Here is an 18,596-nt window from a genome sequence, read left to right as displayed (position 1 = left end):
TGGGCACCAGATGACCAGAATCTATTAGGATTTCGAGTTGTAAAAATCAGGTATAGGAGTCATTTCCTAGGCTGGTTTAATCACCTTAACCAAGTTGCCAAACACCATCTAATCACCATACTTGAGTTTGTCCGGTCCTGATCTATATTGTATCTTAAGATTACCCGTTTATTTTGCTTGACGAAAGTTCTACAAAGAACAATCCACCCATCTTGAGCCCAATTTCTTCGTACTTACACATGCATTACAAAAGAAACCATATCACTCTTTGCTTTCTCGTCATCTAACTTAACTAATTACTTCTTACAGTATGACAAGTGCCTTCAAAAATCTGATTGCAATCAACCCAAGAAAAAGTTTCAAAACTTACATTGAAACAAGTGTACGTGTTTTGAAAAATTTGTCCAAGGAAGGTCTGAGCACTCAAGGAAGTGTCCTTCATGGCCATTTGATCAAAATGGGTTTATCATCTGAGAGATATATAGCCGTCAGATTGCTCATTATGTACCTAAATTGCAGGAAAATTGCTGAAGTTAATCAAATTATCAAGGAGTTTGATGGATCTAATCTTATCGTGTATAATTGTTTGATTTCTGCTAATGTTGACTGGGGAAATCTTGATGAAGCTCGCCGGTTGTTTGATGAAATGCCTGAAAGGAATGATGTCTCGTGGACTGCATTGATTTCGGGTTTGATGAAATATGGAAGAGTGAAAGAATCAATGTGGTACTTTGCGAGAAACCCATTTCAGGATTTCTACTCATGGACAGCAGCAATTAGTGGGTTGGTACAAAATGGGTTGAATTTCGAAGCTTTGAAGCTGTTTCGGAATATGCTTGGATCTGGAGTATTACCGAATGATGTTACTTTTACTTCTGTTATCAGAGCTTGTAAGGACTTGGGTTATTTTGGAGTTGGGGAGGGTGTTCTGCCATTAATTATTAAAGTTGGCTTTGAGCACAATGTATCTGTTTCTAATTCTTTAATTACATTGTGTTTGAGGTTGGGTGAAATTGACTTGGCTCGGAGAATTTTTGATCAAATGGAAAAGAGAGATGTTGTTTCTTGGACTGCTATTCTTGATTTGTATGCTGAGAAGGGGGACTTGAGAGAAGCTCGCCGGATCTTCAATGAGATGCCTGAAAGAAATGAAGTTTCTTGGAGTGCAATGATTGCAAGGTACAGTCAAAGTGGATGTGCTGAAGAGGCATCGAAACTCTTCCGTCAGATGATTCAAGATGGGTTTAGCCCAAACATATCATGCTTTTCCAGTGTCATAAATGCATTGGCCAGCCTCAAGGGTTTGCAAGCAGGGAGGAACATCCACGGACATGGTGTCAAAATTGGGATCGAGAGAAATGTCTTCGTCGGTAGCTCACTTATTGACCTGTATTGTAGATGTGAAAAAACTGAAGATGGACGCCTTGTGTTTGACTCGATTTTGGAGAAGAATGTTGTTTGTTGGAATTCTATGGTCACGGGGTATAGTTTGAATGGTCAAACAGAAGAAGCTAAGGAGCTCTTTAATCAGATACCTAAGAAAAATAATGTCTCTTGGAACGCTATGGTTGCTGGCTACTTGGAAAATGAACAATTTGATGATGTATTTGTAGTATTTCAGGAGATGCTTTTGTCAGGTGAAACACCAAACAAATCTACATTCTCAAGCATTCTATGTGCTTGTGCAAGGATAGCCTCATTAGAGAAGGGCGAGTACCTCCATGGGAAAATTGTTAAACTTGGGATGCAGTATGATACTTTTGTGGGCACTGCACTCACTGACATGTATGCAAAATCTGGGGATATTGAGAGCTCTAAGCGGGTCTTCAATAGAATGCCTGAAAAGAATGAGATTTCTTGGACTGCTATTATTCAAGGGCTTGCAGAAAATGGTTCTGCAGAGGAGTCTCTCATTCTGTTTGAAGAAATGGAAAGGAGTTCAGGTATTGCACCTAATGAACTAATTCTTTCAGCAGTCCTATTTGCTTGTTCACATTGTGGGTTAGTTGATAAAGGACTTTATTATTTTAATTCAATGGAGAAGGTTTATGGTATAAAGCCAAATGATATGCACTACACACGCGTGGTGGATATGTTGTCTCGAGCAGGACGCCTTTCTGAGGCAGAAAACTTTGTTACAAGCATGCCATTTCAATCAGAAGCTAATGCATGGGCAGCTCTATTAAGTGGTTGCAAGACACATGCAGATGAGAGAATAGCAGAAAGGGCAGCCAGGAAGCTCTCAGAATTGGCAGAGAAGCCTGGAGGTTATGTTCTGTTGTCCAATATTTATGCTTCGGCTGGTAAATGGCTTGATGTTTTGAATATTAGAAAATTAATGAAGGATAAAGGATTGAAGAAAAGCGGTGGTTGTAGTTGGGTGGAGGTGAGGAATCAAGTACATCTTTTTTATTCTCAAGATGGAACTCACTCTCAGTCAGCGGAGATATATGACACTTTAGAACTATTAAATTCTGAAATGCTGGTTGTACAGAGGTACACAGTTTGAAGTTCATCCGAAGTGAGAAAAAAAAGAAAAAAAAAACTTGATTCCCAGAATTTTTTTGGGTAATTGTTGTAGTAAAATAAGAAGACTAGTATTGGACATTGGAGAAGGCAGATCTGGATCATCATACAAGTGTAAACTTCATGTATTAATTTACAGCTGTTAACTCAATATATCTTCTTGTCTTCCAATAGTCAGGGTGTGCCTAGTGGAAGAGCATTTATGTTAAAGAAGATTATTTCAGATTACAAGGCTACAAGGCTGCAAAGCTGCCGTCAATTTTTCAATGAAGTGTATATGATAGTTCACCCCATAATCCAGTGATATTGTTGGGTTGCTCTGCTGCTGGTTAGAAAGCATGCTTCCATAGAAATACTAGTTGCAGAAGAGCCCGGATGATGTCGTACTTGGTATATCTCACATTCTTCCATCTTTCAATTAGCATCAGAATGAGTTAAAATTTTTGTATTAATATCGTAGGAGTCATTTTAAATTGCATTGATTATTAAGTTTGACTCTTCTCACTTCGAGATAGAAGAAGGTCAAGGAAGGATTCCAGACTGGCAATAAATATTGACAGCATTCGGGGTTGAATGACAGAGGATGCTGCCTTCACGAGGAGCTACCTTTAAAGGGAAATTCTCAGCATGGCACCGAAGCATGTGATTGAGAATGCTGATGCAGCATGTCATATGTAGGTATTGATTCCGGAAGTTTTGTCGGCTAGAGAAAGGTGTGGCATTTAGTTTCAAGCAATGGCCGGGCAATTTTCTGGCAAAGCTACCTACCACAGTACCACTGAATGTGGCAAGGCATAAAGGTATTTATTGAAAGCTTTGTGAAATGTGAAACCTTGGTAGAGTGGAATTGTAGGATTTGCATGTTATAGTTCCAGATATATGGCGTTTGAAATACACTACTTTTTGAGTCATAAGTCTTTAGCCAATGAACTAATAAAAAGAACATACATATTATTTATGTATATTACAGCTAAAAGATTCATACTTGCTTCTGTGTTCAGGTTTCAAGACATTACAAAAGCAACGCAGCCGATGATATATAGATGTACTCCATCAGTTGGAAATTTCACCCGGCTCATTTTGTTACAGGTGATGTATGAAATCTGAATGAATGGAAAATTGACAACATGATTGCTAACACAATGTAACCTATGCGACACTTGATGGTTGTTAACTGATGAATGGTGTGACTAGAGTCTACTCGACCATCGTCACCGGCTAGTTGATAATGTAATGTATAACGAAAGATGTCGTTACTCCTCGAAGCTATGAATTTGACAATGTGGTTATGCCTAATGGAATAATTTACTCTTCTTTTATATGCCCTTCTTTTGGGTTGGGTTGGGTTGGGTGGGAGTGGTAGGAGAGACTGGTATGATTATATGAAGGAAGAAAGAAGAAGGAACCCGTTCGCTTGAATCAGGCCTCAGCAGTGCAATGTTGTATTATAAAAAAAATAGCTATATAAACGACTGATTTTTATCCAGATAATAAAGATAACTTATTGTTCGTTTTTTAGTTAAGAAATTAATGTGATGCTACGAATGAGCACAGTGGGTTTGGATAAGTTGCAACCCACGTGAATGCGAAAAGTGCAGATAAAATGTAACTAGAAATTAAAAGTAATGATATACTAATCCTAAGTGACGTCACTAACCAGATAAAAGAATAAAAATAAAAACGATGAAATATGACTTTATTTCTCTACCTGAAAAAGTATGGGGTGTGTCGAAAAACTGTAGACAGGCTTCTATCTATCATTATTTTTGTATAAAATAGCTACTTTCTAAGTCAAATCTACCCAAATATCTTTTATCTTCACAACAAATAATGGTTCTTTTTTTAATACGAATATATGAATAACTATGATATTATTTGTCAAAGTGTTGCTACCCTTAAAAAAAAAAAGAATATGTTATACGGAGTAGTATAATCTCATCAAGGACGATCAAGGGGCACAATGCAAAAAAAAATAATTTAATAGGGTGCAAATTAAAAAAAATTATTCATACAAAAATAATTTTTTTTCTAAAATTGAGGGGGCATCTTCCCCTTAACCTTAATTGTCTCCGTCCATGACCTAATCGCAATTCAAAAATATTGTGAAAATATAGATCAGGTTGTCACGGGTGCTAAAATTATTATAAATATATAATTTCTATTATTACTAACCATTTTATGATTTTTTTTTTGATTGGGGGATTCACTATCACTACTCGGGTTAGGGGCACACCAATGTGCAATTAATTTTTATCACTATCACATTCATTATCACTATTACTTCTCGGGTTAGGGGCACACCAATGTGCAATTAATTTTTATCCGACAGGAGAATTTATAATTATAAATAAACATAAGAGGTCGGGTAAAAGATTTTTCATTTTTTTTAGGAGTCTATTTGTGCAATTTAATTGTTATCCGACGGGAAAATTGTAATTATAAACATTAGTCATTTTTTTTTTTCCTTGGCGGCTCATTGGGAAATGAATTTTATCATTATAAGATTTTACTAGGGGTGCATGAAATTCCGGTCGAATCGGACCAAATTGGACTGGACAGTTTGGTTTGGTTTGTTAATGGTTTGATTCGGTTACAATTCTAAATTTATGAAACCGTAAATATACAATTTGGTCATGGTTTGAAATCCTTTAGGACCGAACTAAATCGAATTTTATGTTATATATATATATGTTAAATTATACAGTATATATAATATAATATAATCCTACAATCAAATCACTTAAAAGTTTGTAGCAACTATCAATTCTATGGTCCACATACTCTTAATTCTCTTAGGTTTTATCAATTTATTAAATAATTTTTTTTTAGTGACTAAATTTTTAATTGTGGCTGTTTGTTTGTTGTTGAATTAGTAATTCTAAATGTATTAGGTTATTAGCAATTCTGAATTTATTTACTTCCAGGGGCGGAGCCAGAATATTGAGATTGGGGGGGGGGGGGGGCCAAAATTATAAACAACATACTTAGCTAGAACTTTTGAAAAGAAAAAAAAAATATTTCGTAGGCAAAAATATTTTACTATTTATTATATTTATACAAAAATATATCTATCTAAACTTTAAAAAAAAAAAAAAATTTAATTAAATAACTCTCTTTATTTACTGAAAAGAAAAAAAAAAAAACAAAAATGATTTTTTTTTTTTTTTAAAAAAAAGGAAAAAATTGAAAATTTGACAAAACAATAACAATGATTAAAAAAAAAAAAACACAAACAAATTAATAAAATAAGAATTTAGATTCTTAAATTGATATTCAAAACTTCAAATGAAATTTTTGTTCTAGATTTTGTAAAAATTATTTTCTTATAGAATTTGTATAAAAGCATTCCAATAAAAATAAAAATAAGTTATGGAACGAATCATGTAGGAGATAGAATTTTAGGATAATAAGATTATGAAAAGAATCATGCTTGAGTTGGAAGGATTTTAAAATAATCACATTATGGAAAGTATGGTGTTTGAGTTAAAATTTTAAGATAGTCATTTTAAATTTTTATCGGGGTTTTATAGTCCTCGATTAAATCACTTTCTTTTAGGTTATATACAAATTATTTTTTGTTAAATGCTAATTAAAGAAAGAAAAAAAAATTTCTTAGGGAACCAAGTATAAATTTTATACCATATATGTTATATTATTTTATTTTTACCTGTACTAAAAAAAAATTCCAAAAAATTAGGGGGGGCCATAGCCCCCGCCAGCCCCCCCTTCCCTCCGCCCCTGTTTTCTTCAGTTCTAGAAGTTCAAAGCGATATAAAAGAATGAATTAAAAGTTCTGAACTATTAATAGTTCTGAATATGTTAGTAACTTGGTTTATTGTTGTGCATGTAGATTTTAAAATATGAATATTTTTGTAACAAGAAAGAAAGAAAAAAGGAATCGTGGAACTGAACCAAACCGGTTTTTCATGATTCTATTTTTTTTCTTTGGTCAAATGGTTCGATTTGATTTAAAATTTTATAAATCCGTTACAATTGGTTTAGTTCGAAAAAATTATTAAACCGATCGAAATCGAATGCACCCCTAGATTTTAGCTATTTAAATTTCCCTACTATTTGTTTAGACGTAAATTTTATCATAATTAGAAAAATTCACGGATTAGAGACTTTAGACTTTAGAGTGGTGAAAACCCCCATCCCAGAACAGCTACACAACGTGACTGGAGCGGAGCCCATTGGTATCATAAAAGTTCAGAGTTCAGACCACGGGTCTCCCGCCAAAGGACCAAAGCGTAATCGACTCCGACTATAAACACTCCTCTCTTTTTTGCTCTGTACTTCCTCTCTCTAGTCTCTACTTCTGCTCCCCAAGGTAAATTTCTCACTCTCTCTCTCTCTAGATTTCTCCGTTGAATCTCAGAAAATTGTGAACAGAGCCTTTGCAAAATCTCATTCTCTCTCACACTTTCTCTCTATTTCTCGATTCAATTTCTAAAAATTGAAAAAAAAAAATTCCTGGACACGCGTTAATATATATGTGCTCTGATACAAAATCCATACATATATATATATATATATATATCAGTGTGTAGTGTGCATATTGTATGTGTATATAATGCAGTTACATTACTTGCACCTCGTATACATGAATGCTCTGATAGAACAAGGAAGATATTAGGAAATTTTATACATTTGCTTGATAGTTTCAGTCACTGTGATCGTCCAGTAGAAAATTCAGCTCGAATTGGAATTGAACTTAAAGCCATCGGCATCGATTACAGTGGATCTCAATTTCACAGTACTTGCGAACTCGTCAGTCTTTCCATATTGCTTAGGGAAGCGTGATTTGGTGTTGAGAGCGTATTTGCTACAAATTTAATCGAATTCAAAATTTATATGTTCTTGTAGGATCTTTGGTTTCAAATTTGTGATTATTGTTGCCATCTATTAATATTGATTGGAAGTAGCAGATTTTCAGCAATTTCATTTGATCTGAAATTTTTTCATGAACAGAAGATACATGATATACGATCTCTTTCTTTTTCTTTTTCCTTTTTTACTGGTTTACATGCTTGACTTCATTTTTTTCTAATTATTTATTAATTAATCGATTTTTATTTTTTTTATAAATTGGGACAGAGAGACTTCAATTTTGTGTTCCTGGCATGGAGCACCTTGGTTAGATATTAGCCGTATTTTGAGTCTGATTATTTCTCATTTGAACAATTTTTGTTTAATTTGGGAAGAACATTGATGAGTTTTTTTGTTTTCACTCGGAAGAAACAGATGTAGAAATAGAAACAGCTTCCGAAACGAAGGGGACTAAACAGGAACAAGAGGAATCCACCGAAGAAGATCCTTCTCCTACATAATATGCTTCTTTTATATTTTGACATCTCCTTTAGTTTTTGGGAGAAATTAAATTTTGTAGGGATGGATGTATGAAAATTTAGGTTTTTGTTATTAGAAATGAAGATTTAAAATTCTTGATATTTTAGAACTCCTTTTAAGAAGTTTTTAATGAATCAACAAATTTTAGGTATATGTTATTGTAGAATGAAGATTTGAGATTGTTGATGTGGTTCATTGTGCATCATGAAAATAAAAATAGCAATATGAGAAATGGCAAGAGTGTTATTTTCACTTCTATTTCATGCTTGATTTTTAGATTCTTGAATATTTTCAATGTATGAGCAAAATCTTGCTTTCTTCTCATGCTTACTGTTGATTAATAGTTTTCTCCTTTGTCCATCTGTTGCAACTCCCATTCTAGATTTATTGTCTGCTATAATTAGAATGCAACACTTTCCTCAATTAAACAAACTCAACGTGCTTGCATGCTCATTGGCCATACTTGAAGAAGCTGATAAATCTGATCCTATTATAAAGTTGTGTTGCAGAAGCGATTTACTGATAATTTTTGCATCCCTCTGTTGATGACCAGAAAAACGAAAGGCGAAAAAAAGAAGTTTGCATTATTGCACCAATAAATGAGCTCATCTATGGATTCCTATGCTCTGAAATGTGTCTCAGATCTACCAGTTCCTTTCCGTTCAACTTTTAGCTTCAGGTAATATGTGTTTTAATTTAAATTTGATCAAATTGATGCAGTAATGTGGCCATCAGCTGTCATTTTGAGGTCATGATTTACATGTTGATACTTTCTGTTACTCTCAATTTATGATTTCTACAGAGCTTTCACTTCAGGTTGCTAATTTTGATTAAAGTTTCAACTAAGAAAAATGTGTCCATGAACATTTGGAAGAACCTACTATTTTTGGCCTTTTTGGCACAATATCTTCCTGAGAATTCTTAAACTTAACAATGTCTCTAATTGGCCTTGGTCAATGTTGAAGGATTTTCACTTTTTCTCTAACAATTTCTGTCTGCACTTTTTTAACATCAACCATGCAGGGACCTGGATGATCTATAAATAATTGGCTTCATATACTGCTTAGTTAATACTGTTCTCTTGCTATACAAAGTGTAGTAACTTACAGCTTGTACCATTTAGTGGGGAAAAAAACTTACAGCTTGTGCATGTAGGTATTTTAACTCGCTGCAGAGTGAGTGCTTTTCTGCTTGTTTCCTCTCCGATGTAAACATGGTCATTTCTGCACCAACTGGAAGTGGAAAAACAGTACTTTTTGAGCTGTGTATTTTGAGGCTCCTCTCGAGGTTCATTTCTGCGGATGGAAGATTTATTCATATAAAGGGAACCCTCAAAACAGTATGCTCCTTACTCAGTTTTTCCTGCACTGAAGTTTTAGATGTTTAGTTCAATATATACGAGATGTGAGTGAAAGTGTCAGTTTCTCCTTTTCAAGGGCACCACACTCCAAGATGCCCACAGAACACTGTTTTTTAATAATTAATTAATTTATTCTTTTTCTTGGGAAATGTGAGGGTGGGGTGGGGGATAGTGGAACTCCTGAAAGCTGCAATAATACTTTGTTATTCATTGATAAGGTTCATCTCATATAACTATCCATTTGCTTCAATGATCAATTTCTCTTACTAAATGATTTCAGTTTGATTTAGACATTCATACCATATTACAAATTGGTGACAGCAGTCCTTGGTCCTTAACATAGATATTCATGCTTCTGTTTCCATTGTATAATTTGTATTATATTATGTTAGAAATGCATGCATGCTTTCTTTCTCTGGCAGTTAGTAAGCCGTTGTACTGGGTTTGTCTTTATTTCCATGTGGCATGAAGATCTATGTAGCCCCATCTAAGGCTTTGGTACAGGAGAAGCTTCGCGATTGGAACCAGAAGCTCGGGTCATGGGGGATAAACTGCCTGGAGCTGACAGGTGATAATGAATCTTACAACATAAGGAGTATACAAGAAGCGGACATTATTCTAACTACTCCGGAGGTCAGTCATAAATAAATAATGCTTATGCATTATTTTTAAAGGGAAATTGCATTGTCTTTTTCTTTTTATCTGTTTGATTTTGAACCTTATTTTTGGAGCATGGCTGAAAGAAGCTTCTGTCCTTTTTGTAGAAGTTTGATGCAGTGACTCGGTACAGCATAAAAGATGGTGGCTTAAGCTTTTTCAGTGATATAGCACTTGTACTTATTGATGAAGTTCACTTGTTGAATGATCCACGTGGAGCAGCTTTGGAGGCAATAGTAAGTAGAATAAAAATGCTGTCTCGCAACGCAGAACTGAAATCAAGTCCTCTGGCTTGTGTCCGTTTCCTTGCTGTTTCTGCTACTATCCCAAATATTAATGACCTCGGTATGAAAGTGCTGATAATGAAATAACTAGCATAATTCCAATTTATTTTGTAATATTCGTCTTTAAAGTTGACAAAAAATTTAATAAGCAGAACATACATTTTAACTTTTGCAGCGGAATGGCTTATGGTTCCTACCCAAGGAATTAAAAGGTACATTTTAACCCTATTATGTGATGGATATACTTCTTTTTATATTTAATGTCACTACCCATTTAGTTCTACACGGCTGTCATTTTCTCCACAGGTTTGGAGAAGAAATGAGACCTGTAAAGTTGACAACCAAAGTTTTTGGTAGATATAAAATCCTTAGTTCCATTATCAATTTTCTAAGCTCTCTCTTTCTGGTAATGTTTAAATCCATGATAGTACAAGTTCTAGGAAATGATTAACAAGCTATGTTGTTGTTTGCTTCACGTTGCTCTACGCATGTCGCAATTTGAATGACTAAAGTGAATGTATAATATCATATTTAATGTCTGTATGAATATATAAGACATTATATATTATTGACTGTTGGCCCTTTTATTTATTTGTTTATCATGGCTATCCTTGCCTGCAGGCTACACCCCTGCAAAAAATGACTTTCTATTTGAAAAAGTGAGTGCTCATATTCTTTCATTTTTGGTCATCACAAGTTATGAATAATTTACATTTTTTGATTTCTTTGCAATTCTGTTAACTGCAACTTTGCTTAGTCATTATTTGCATGTTGAACAATTTTCATTTCCTGATGGTTATTCTATCTTTCCTTTATCCAGCGCCTACAGAACTATATTTTTGGTAAGCAGGATATGCTTAACTTACTCAGCAAAATATTGTTCTCTTTATTTTTGTTTGTTATGACTATAGTAAAATATCAGGAATATTGAATCTACAAAACTGATTTACAGATATTCTCATGCAATATTCTAGAGGGAAATCTGCCCTCATTTTTTGCTCAACTAGAAAAGGAGCACAAGAAGCAGCACAACGACTCTCTCAGATTGCAATGACCTTTGGTCATTCAAATCCATTTATTAAAAACAGAGAACAGCAAGAAAGGCTACGGGAAGCTTCACTATCTTGTGGTGACAAACAAATGCAATCATATATCCTCTATGGCGGTATGTGGTAATTTTTCCTACTGTGGAATTCTAATTAGTTAATAATTGTTACTATTTTTCATGAATTAATCTTGAAATGAGATTCAGGTTATTGTTTAGTTAATTGATTACTTTTTCACAGTTGGTTATCACAATGGTGGGCTCTCCCTAAAGGATCGTAACTTCATTGAAGGTCTTTTTCTTCATGGTGATCTTCAGATTCTGTGCACCACAAACACTCTTGCCCATGGAATCAACTTACCAGCACATACCGTAGTGATCAAATCAACACAGCACTTGTATGCTGAACTATTTGTCTGATAACTTTGCTATTAGAACACTGATGATCTCTTTTGTGTTTAATCCATTTAACTTGCTTCTTCACCAGCAACAAGGAAAAAGGGCACTACATGGAATATGACCGGTCAATGATACTGCAGGTGTCGCTTGTCTTTGAGAATCTTTTGAATAATTTTGTTACTTTTTTTCTGTAAATATAATTTATGTAATCTGTGAAAAATATCTATTGTGTTCCCCGACTAGAGAAGTCATTTTTGGAGGAGAAACTATGTGTCTGTGGGATCTGCATGCCCCCTGGTTAGAACCTGCAAGGGGTCCAAATGGGTTGGCAAGTAATACTTTTGTCAATGCTAAAACTTATAAAGGTCTGTGAGTGATCAATGAACATAGACATGATATTCATGGACATAGATTGCACTTGTACGAACCACATGCAGATCTTCACTTTTCAATATTTTAGCTACTTTTGATCTCTAATCAAAAGTTAATCAGCTTTTTGGTTATGTAGATGAGTGGAAGGGCAGGCCGTCCACCATTTGATGATACAGGGATGGTTATTATCATGACAAGAAGAGAAACAGTAATTTAATCTCTCTCTTTCTCTCTATATATATGTATATCTATCTATCAATCAATCTTCTGCATGAAACATGCACAATGAACTTATGTCTTGCTTATGTAATTGCTAGATTTCATTATGGAAAATGGTATTCGCACTCCATAAATGCATTCTCACACTCCAATTGCTCTTTTATTTTTTAATTGACACAATTGTCCCTCAAAATCATTCTCACACTCCGCAAACGTACTTTTGAGGAAAATTGTGTCATTTTCTTTATTAAATAAATCAAATGGATTATGAGGATAGTTTTTCTTGAACTGCAAATATAACTTCCCTTTATTTTTCATGTTTTTGTTAGTTTTCATGAAGTACTTCTTGGCCAATTTCAATAGTTCCTTTACTTCTTTATTAAATATTTTGTTATCTATTGCTTGGTAATATTGCTTTCATATGATGTTAGGTCCATTTGTATGAAAATCTTCTGAATGGATGTGAAATGGTCGAATCACAGTATGTTTATAATCTTTCAACTCTTATTCTTATGGTACACTAGAATTTATATACATCACATTAAAATAAAAACGCATGTAATCTGACTAGGTATTTTACCTGTTTGCCCTTTCTCTTTAGACTGCTCTCATGCATCACAGAGCATCTAACTGCAGAGATAGTTCAACTGGCTGTCTCAGATATAACACGGGCAATTGAATGGCTGAAGTGCTCGTTCTTATATGTGAGAATGAAGAAGGCATGTTCTAATTCATATACCTTAAGGAAATCTTTTGGATATTCTTTTTTAGTCAATCACATTTATGATACTGATAATGCAAAATCAGAATCCTGAGAATTATGCATTAAAGAGAGGGATTCCTAGTGACCGTATAGAGAAGCATATGCAAGGTACAGTGGTAAATACATTGGTAAAGTTTTTAAATATTTACTCCATCCCCACTGCTTGATGAATCTTATGTTCTGCCAGAGATTTGTGTTCAGAAAGTCAACGAGTTAACACAATATCAGATGATCTGGACTGATGAAGATGGATTCCTCTTGAAGCCACTTGGTATTACAGACTCGTGAAATAGTATCTTGCACTTACATGTGCTAGAAAAATATTTTAAACTTAATTCTAATATTTCCCGACTTCTTTTCTTCAGAGCCTGGAAGGCTGATGACAAAGTATTATTTGAAATTCAACACAATGAAACGCATTATGCAGTCCCCTACAAACTGCAGTGTAGAAGATGCACTTCATATAATTTGCCTTGCTGAAGAAATTACCTGTATGTTTCATGTGCTGACAGCAATTTTTGAAGTAACAAAATTTTGGAGTGACATTTCATTTTTGCTGGAAATTAAGGGATACAGCTCAGGCGAAATGAAAAGAAGCTACTAAATGACATAAATACTGATAAAGATGGCCGGCTTCGCTTTCACATCCTTGACGGTAAAGGGAAAAAGAAAAAGCGTATTCAAACCAGAGAGGAGAAGATATTTGTGTTGGCAAATGACTGCTTGACTGGGGACCCTTTGGTGCATGATTTATCCACGAGCCAGGTCTAATCACCTCAAAATTTTATAATGTACTATTTTCTTCAGCTCAAAGCTTTACTTACCAAATAATGAACCAGTTTACATTGCTATAGGACATGAATTCTATATGCTCAAATGGGTGTAGAATTGCCAAGTGCATGAAGGAGTATTTTATTTATAAGAAGAACTACAAAGGAGCTTTGAACTCAACTCTTCTAGCCAAATCTTTACATCAAAAGCTATGGGATGACAGTCCATACTTGCTGAAACAATTACCTGGTATTGGAATGGTGACTGCAAAGGTTTGCTTTACGCTCGTTAGTTGAAAAAATTCGATATCTTAATCTTGATTCATACAAATTTCTGATTTTGCCTCCTTACATCCATACTATTCTATCCAGGCTCTGCATTCAATGGGAGTGAAGTCTTTTGAGACCCTTTCTGAAGCTGACCCTAGAAAGATAGAGATAGTTACTGGTCGAAAATATCCATTTGGGAACCATATTAAGGAGTCACTACTGTCACTACCCTCAAAAGTGGAGATGAAGGTTGAGGAAGCTGACTGCCATAGGCAAGGAAAGGCCAAGCTAATAATAACATTGACTAGGCTAACAGAATCGGCACAATCAACCAAACGACAATATGCCGATATGGTATGTGACCAGGAATATTTCTGTGCATTTGCTTTCGGAACAAAATTAGTGATTCATTTAGGGAACTAAAAATGAGTTTTTTTTTTTTTCCTTACAGGTTGTTGGTTTAGAAGAAGAAAATCTTATTGTCTTTCATGAGAAAATAAGGTGATGTTAAGTTGTTTAGAGTCAGTGATTGGACATTAGAATAATTCCTCAATCAAACTGAGGGATCCTCATCAAAACAATGTCATACATTGTCATTGATTTGGAGTAACCACCAGTGTGTGCTTTAGTTTCTAAGGCTACATGCCCAGTATCATCCATTCATCCCGATTCTTTATGTTAATGTTCTACTCTATAGCATTCTTTTTCTACAATCAGGGTATACTTCATGAGTAGTAGTCCAAATTTTGTTAATGATTTTAAATAGTTTGGCTGTTACTTTGGCCTGGAAACTTGCTACATGATCTGCATTGATTCATTTGTTCAGCTATTGACCCCTTGGTTTATTACTTTATTCCATTCAACATGAACATAGTGAATAACTACTTTGATTTGGTTGCAGCAGAGTGGAAGAGTTTTCCAGGTACATAAACTTTTAGTTCCTGCTCCTATTTTTTATTTGACACAACAAAACATGTTGAGGCAGTCCTATGGCATGCCAAGTTGCCAACCATTTTATGAAAAATTGGGATTCATTAAACACATTGTTTTTAATGGATTTGGAGGCTAATTTTTTATATAATGTAAACCTGAGGTTATTGGTCTTCTCTGCAGCCCTTATAGTGCAACAATTCTACTATCAAAGCCTCAGCAAGGAAAACTGACTGTTAAGGCAGATCTAATTTTTGAAGAATTCAGTAAATTCCATCCTGATCTACTAGAAACGTATATTTGTATCTACTGATACTGAATTTTAAATTTGTCAGATTCATTTCATATTGATGTTCATGCAGTTGGTATTGATCTCCATCAAAAACTTGTACCAATGAATGAGTGCGACTCAAATGTGATCTATAAACGTGGAATTAAGCAGCCTTCCATTTTTCCTGACCCCAAGGATGTGTGTGTTATAGAAGATGACACTGATACTATATCTCGAGCTCCAACCACAGAACTCCATAATTCAAATCAAACCAAATGGAAGAGCAATTCCATGTAAGTGCCAGCTCTTTTTTTTGTTCCTGAAATTGCTACAATTTATAATGGTTAGTCTTTGAGTTGCTGTTGAATGAACCATTTGGTTTTCCAAATCCAGGCCTAGTTTCAACCTCCTAGATGAAGAGTTGGAAGAAGGTATAAACTAAGAGTCAATTCTCTGCAGTTTTCATACGTTTCTCCGTTTTTTCACCCATTACTACTGCTCTCTCAAATTTCCGAAGGTGCACCGACTGTTGAAACTGAAGATGATGATTGCAAAATTATAACTGAAAGAACAGTATTTGAGCACATACGTGAAAAGGCCAAGACATTTCCTCTCTTGGCTGCATCAAATAATCTATCTTCTCCATCGTCTGAGGCCTTGGTTCTCATCAGAAAGCGTTCTCGCGAAAAGCAGCTTGAACTGGATAATACTATAGAAGTATTTGAAGTAACGGAGAGAAATAAAATTCCTCGTTGGACTATTGTAATGCCATCTTCAGAACCAAAAGGGGTAGAACAAAGTAGAGATGATATTGGGAAAGATCCGACTCCAAAGCGCCATATCAGCCCTGGTACTGTTACTTTGATGTGTATTCTTTTTATCATTATTTGCATCTTTTATGAAACTCTAACCACAAACTATATTTATTCAAGGAAATCTTTCTCCTGAACCTGAAGAGAGCTTGTCCAAAATGGCAACCGAAGAAACAATATTTGAACACATACAAAGGAAAGCTAAGAACTTCCCAGTGTTTGACAAATTGAAGGCCCTGCAGTCCAAGTCTTATGCACGAACAAATGAACTCTTTTCCAAGCACCAGCCTGTGATCAATTTAGATCCAGAACCCGAGGAAGTGGGAAACACTGTTGATAGAAAGGAAACCGCAAGGGTTATGAAGAACATGCTTTGTGGAAGCTCTCGTGGCGCATGTGGATATATGGACATTTATCCAAACATTTCAAGCAGTGACGCTGATCTGACATCAATCAAAATGCCATCTCTCGGTACTCCCTCTTTAAAGAAAGAACTGCAGTTGACAAACCTGGGAAACTTCATGGAGAGTAGTGGGAAGCAGCCATACTCTCCAAATTTATCAGGAAAACAGTGCTGTTCACTGGTGACGTCCGGTGAAACCAGGAAAGTAGATTCCTTCCTTGGGTTTAAGAGCGTTTTTTCATTTCTATGATTGCTTTTCAACAGTAAATAGAGAGGCTACATAAATATTATGGCATCCCTAGATTCCGTTTTTACACTTTTCACGAGTATTTTCATTCCATTGCAAAAGACGGGAGGGAGTAAAGCTTCTCACTGTGCAGCACAGTGCAGCAAAACGTGTTGTAATTTCATGAATGAGTTGCTCCACTTACAAAGGTACGTTTCCTTTACAGAGTCTGAAGTAATATTTTATCAATCTGTTTCAGAAGTTCACTACATGTTGAGCACAGATCAAATATAAGAATGCTCCTGATAGATGGAAATTTTGAATGAACCTTACAATGCCAGAGGTGTTTTATGATCTCATGTGCTCCATCTCTATCAGTAGTAGAATGAATGGTGCTGATAAAACAGCATATAACGAAAGAGGCTAAATGGCATTGCAGATCCTAGTACATCCTATTGTGGGGTTGTGCATTTAATGTACCAGATTTTAAATCAAAGTGTTGAACTTTTGAAAACACAAGTGCAACCATCAACCAGTATGTGAAGTGTGCTGCATTTGAAACCCTGAACATGTTGGGATTTATTTTAATGCGACATTACATGTTCATATAAATATATCATGATTGGATTTATTTTAATGCCAGCATATAAACGCTGAATGACCATTGAAGTTACCTTCATGAGAAGGTGGCATATAGACATTACATGTTTCTTGCTGTAAAACCTTTGAAAAGAAATAAAGTGCTTCTCCAACCAAGATGGACAAATCATTTACTGCATTTAACACCCTGAACATGATTGGATTTATTTTAATGCCATCATATAAACACTGAATGACCATTGAAGTTACCTTCATGAGAAGGTGGCATATTTTAAAGGCCCTCTTCTAGATTGTGCTACTGGAAAACAGTTTTTAAGAAAAGTGAAATTATAAAATAATTTTCATTAGCCGTGGAAAGTTGGAAACTGAAAACAACTAATAAGTGTATTATCTGAAATTGGAATTTAAAAAATAAAAAATAAAAAATAAAAAATAAAAAATAAAAAAATACTCATTTTCAGGAACATGTTGAAAATACTCAGCGCAGAGAATTTTCAAAGTGTTTTCTTTGAGAGCATAAAGCCATTTTCTGAAAGTAGAACCAAATAGGAACTTTTTCCGTGTTTATACTTATGGGCAAAGTCATACCAGTTCACAAACTAGGAATGTGGTTTTTGCATGATTCTGAACAATGCGTTCATATAGTGTATCAGAGAGGCACTTCAGCTTATTGTTTTTTTTTCCCTAAATCTTTAGCTTATTGTTTATTTTCCTAAAATCTTGAATTGGGACTAAAAACTCAACCCTATAGAAAAATTGTAGTGTGAAGGATTCAATGTTGTCCTCTATATTTGTATGATAAGGAAAATAATAATAATAATTAAAAAAAAATTGTTCAGTGTAGTCTATAAAAATAATTACTTTGTATAAAATAATGTCAAATATTAAAATGTATATAAATTATCCTATTAACAGAGAATACACATAAAAAAAAAAAAAAAAAATAAGTTCTGGTCTTACGGTACTCCACATGAGAGGAACAGTCACATTCTTCTTATCTCTCATGGTTGCAGTGTCTATGCCATTTATTGTAGAGAGAGGTCCAAGTTTTGGCCATCAACTCAATGCAAATGGTCCCAATAAACATCAAGCACAAAGCTGAGTTGGAAAATAATCCAAGCCGTTTGTTTATGGATCCACTACTACTCTACCTACAAATACAATGTCAAAAAAAGGATGACCCACACGTCAATTAAATTATTTTTACGCATGTACACTGATTTGCTGCGTAACCATCGCAATGCCAAATGGCATGTGGTTGTTATGCCATCACAATAATCATTTACTCTGAAACTACCAACCGTCTGTATTCTTATTAAATTCAATTGTCAACAGAAAAA

General features: G+C 34.7%; 2 protein-coding genes across 4 annotated transcripts; both read left to right on the top strand.

The window, feature by feature from the left end:
- Nucleotides 1–32: 32 nt before the first annotated feature.
- Nucleotides 33–3,845, top strand: LOC132282334 (pentatricopeptide repeat-containing protein At5g42450, mitochondrial-like). Of its 2 annotated transcripts, none has more exons than XM_059783977.1 (3): nt 33–2,916; nt 3,045–3,326; nt 3,528–3,845. In XM_059783977.1, exon 1 carries the CDS (start codon nt 311–313, stop codon nt 2,507–2,509), a length of 2,199 nt encoding a protein of 732 aa, XP_059639960.1. In that variant the 5' UTR covers nt 33–310; the 3' UTR covers nt 2,510–2,916; nt 3,045–3,326; nt 3,528–3,845. The 2 variants fall into 2 exon arrangements, with proteins under 2 accessions (XP_059639960.1, XP_059639959.1); XM_059783976.1 differs by having other exon boundaries at nt 3,042–3,326.
- A 2,801-nt stretch (nt 3,846–6,646) lies between these two features.
- Nucleotides 6,647–18,596, top strand: LOC132282332 (DExH-box ATP-dependent RNA helicase DExH17). Of its 2 annotated transcripts, XM_059783974.1 has the most exons (28): nt 6,647–6,856; nt 8,429–8,554; nt 9,031–9,214; nt 9,707–9,868; nt 10,000–10,237; nt 10,352–10,388; nt 10,483–10,529; nt 10,798–10,835; nt 10,997–11,018; nt 11,129–11,341; nt 11,463–11,619; nt 11,709–11,760; nt 12,129–12,200; nt 12,643–12,692; nt 12,813–12,930; nt 13,019–13,082; nt 13,162–13,245; nt 13,340–13,465; nt 13,543–13,739; nt 13,829–14,017; nt 14,117–14,368; nt 14,466–14,515; nt 14,919–14,936; nt 15,128–15,210; nt 15,307–15,508; nt 15,609–15,646; nt 15,733–16,065; nt 16,148–18,596. In XM_059783974.1, the coding sequence occupies exons 2-28, from the start codon at nt 8,475–8,477 to the stop codon at nt 16,678–16,680; spliced, it is 3,639 nt and encodes a 1,212-aa protein (XP_059639957.1). In that variant the 5' UTR covers nt 6,647–6,856; nt 8,429–8,474; the 3' UTR covers nt 16,681–18,596. The 2 variants fall into 2 exon arrangements, with proteins under 2 accessions (XP_059639957.1, XP_059639958.1); XM_059783975.1 differs by lacking the exons at nt 6,647–6,856; nt 8,429–8,554; nt 9,031–9,214; nt 9,707–9,868; nt 10,483–10,529 and having other exon boundaries at nt 10,101–10,237.

This window comes from Cornus florida, unplaced genomic scaffold (genome assembly GCF_030987335.1).
Source record: "Cornus florida cultivar Cherokee Brave unplaced genomic scaffold, ASM3098733v1 CherokeeBrave_3.0.0_Hap2_Chr11, whole genome shotgun sequence".
Classification (NCBI taxonomy): domain Eukaryota; kingdom Viridiplantae; phylum Streptophyta; class Magnoliopsida; order Cornales; family Cornaceae; genus Cornus; species Cornus florida.
Note: the sequence above shows the minus strand (reverse complement) of the source record. Positions and strands in the feature narration are given on the sequence as shown.